Below are 2,748 nucleotides of genomic sequence, written 5' to 3'. Positions count from 1 at the left end.
TCCCTAACGGTCTGGGATTCTGTGAAACCAAATTTTCTTCAGAAGTAGGACTGAACTTGCCCTGCAGTTTTTGGTCACTGGTGTTTACACTGTGTAAAACTAAGGAATTCTTCAATCCTCTCAGCTGAATCTTCTCAAAGGAACAGGCCTGCTGTGCCACAGCGCTACAGAGGAATCATTTGATGGGACTGCCGCAAACATCTGCTTGTGCCCATTGCTGTCAGGAACAGGAACACGGTCTAAACTCACTTCTGGGGCGTTTTAGGTGCTCAGAGTAGCACAGTTTGGATGTGAGGGAAAAGAGCAGGCATCAAGCACCTGCAGCAGTGACATTTCCTCCGGGATGAAGAAGGTGGGGACCCCCAACTAGTTCTAATACAAGACCCAAAGAGAACCCAAATTTGTACTAGTCCTTAGTAGGGCAGAATACATAAATTATAAAGTGCTATAGGTAACAGATAACTCAAATATAATAAAAAATAATTTTTGTCAAGATTTTAAAATTGAGATAGTAATATAAACACAGTAAGACTAAATTGAAACAAATACCATTAAAATAATAAATAAACCCACATTCAGGAAGTGTTAGGAATAATAGCATTTCATAAAATCAAGAATTCAAAGAAGGATAAAACTATATACTGAAATGATAGGAATGTGTAGACTGAGTTGCTGCAGAGTGATGGTTGAGGCTGGTGGAGATTGTGGTCTGGACCACAATTTGATTTCTAAAAAGCATTTACCAGGTTCACCTCTCGATGTGGGACATCAAATTCAGAGCACCGGAGTACCTGCCCTGCCTGGGTACACAGAGGGGAAAGGGGCACAGAATGTGATGCAGTCCTGCAGTCCTTCCCAAAAATCATGCAACTGGCTGTGAATCTCTCTGCAAACTGGAAAGAATTCTGTGCCTGCTAAGTGGAGCACACAGAGAGAGAGGAACGCGAACCAGGGACATGGTTGACGTATGACATACCAGTCATATTCTGCTGAGCCAGATTAATTGTCTTTAAGTCAATGCTCATATCCATATACTGTGCCATTAATTTTATCTGAAGCAAGTTCAAGCCCCAGCATAAAAGAGAACATATTCCAAATGTCCCCAGTCAATACCAGAGCAGCTACCAACCTCCAGTTGCCCTGTCTTTCCAGCAGCATCTTGTAATAACACAGATGTGGCATTCTGTAATGCACTTTTTACAGCAGTTATTTCTTCAATGATCTTGTTTCTCTCTTGAATCTCGGCTTGTACAGAACCCTTATAGTCTTGAGTCTTTTCAAACAACCTAAGAAATATTTCCAGTGAGAACACATTAAGTGTTAGACTCTACACTAAGTAGGAGTAATCAAAGAGCATGCTTAATACAGACATTAAAAATATATATATCCAGAACCATATATCTTTACATCTTTATTTTAATATTATCTTTCTGTAACTAAATATCTGAGTTTCTGTCCTTTACTGTCTCAGTTTCTTCAAAAAAGGGTCTTTAGATATTGCTAAACAAAGTATGCTTGTAGACCAAATCAGATAGCATGCATATTTAAATGACAAACAAAGCTCAGGTTCTCAGAGTCTGAAAACTCTGGCAAACCAGAAGACGTTCACAAAGATTTCCATGTCAAAAAGCAGACATGGAGAAGGGTGAGTACAATCACAGATTCACAAAAAGTATTTAAGGCAAATTTGAAACAGTGGCACTGATTCAGTAAGGTAAAAGTTGTGTTGTTGCAAAAAGCACAAGGTCTGGTTTTCATAAAAGTAGAAGAGCTGCACATCTCATTCACTTTCAGAAGAGCTCGGAGCCTCCAGAATTGACCATGAGACTTTCTGATTCCTTCTCCATTTGAGCACAAATTGCAGCCCATGCATGGTATGGCCAGGTTCAGATCTTCTCCCAAACTACTATCTCCCAATGCCCATGCTGGAGGCAGCAGCTGGGTTAGGTGGAACATTGGTATGACCCTCTAGGGCATTCACAACCTTTTTAAGTACATTACAGCTTTCATATACTCTTTAATACTGTGCTTATAAGTAGTCCTATGTCATATCTTCAACAGAAATTTCATACCACTTACTTTTTACAGCGATCCTGCATTGCCTTTATCTCACATAAGGCAGGAAGCGTAGCTTCTGCCTCAGTATTTTCGGATGTATTCAGGATGTTTTTTATTCGGTGAAGAAGTAGGAGTAAGAGGAGCTGTTGCTGGTTGATGTTTTCCTCAAATGAGTTAATAAAATCCAGTAATTCTACCAGTTCTTCTCTGCTGGCCTTTTCTTTCTCTTTAAGACTTTCTGGCTGTTCTTCCTGGAGCTTATCAAGAATTATTGCTTCTCGTTCCAGCTAAGTAAACAGCATGTCAAAGCATCAGATAAAGTGCTTTTTTTATTCCGTCACCTTAAGTTACATTATTCATTTACTTATACACATGACTAAGTACTGAGAATTACATAGCCAGAGACCTTGAACCTCTGAAGTGTGCGAAAACATTTGGGTCTGCTCTAACAAAGCACACAACCACACACAGAGTCGTTCTGGGTTCAGATAATATATACTATAAATATCCCCATCCTTTGTGACTCCAGGTGCAAGAAAAGCTGGGGATAACTGGTTGATCAATGAGTGGGAAATGATGTTCTGCACTGACCTCAGCCCTTTATATGCCATTATACTGAGGGCCCCATTCCTACCACACTTGCCAAACCTTACAGTTTCTTGAGCAACTCACCTCCTCATTGATGAATTT

The 2,748-nt window shown here is 40.0% G+C and overlaps 1 protein-coding gene across 1 annotated transcript in view; it reads right to left on the bottom strand.

The window, feature by feature from the left end:
- Positions 1 to 976: 976 nt before the first annotated feature.
- The window catches only part of LOC104548251 (nesprin-2-like), a gene marked incomplete at its 3' end in the record, with an annotated part of 64,341 nt that continues 62,569 nt past the window's right edge, over positions 977 to 2,748 (bottom strand). Inside the window, exons 52-55 of the mRNA XM_010194221.1 lie at positions 2,731 to 2,748; positions 2,080 to 2,345; positions 1,130 to 1,286; positions 977 to 1,052 (exon numbers count right to left, since the gene is read on the bottom strand). The exon at positions 2,731 to 2,748 is cut by the window's right edge and continues 222 nt beyond it. Of these exons, the coding sequence (XP_010192523.1) occupies positions 977 to 1,052; positions 1,130 to 1,286; positions 2,080 to 2,345; positions 2,731 to 2,748 (517 nt within the window). The remainder of the gene's footprint in view (positions 1,053 to 1,129; positions 1,287 to 2,079; positions 2,346 to 2,730) is intronic.

This window comes from Mesitornis unicolor, unplaced genomic scaffold (genome assembly GCF_000695765.1).
Source record: "Mesitornis unicolor isolate BGI_N332 unplaced genomic scaffold, ASM69576v1 scaffold1441, whole genome shotgun sequence".
Classification (NCBI taxonomy): Eukaryota; Metazoa; Chordata; class Aves; order Mesitornithiformes; family Mesitornithidae; genus Mesitornis; species Mesitornis unicolor.
This window is presented reverse-complemented; position numbering and strand designations above follow the sequence as displayed.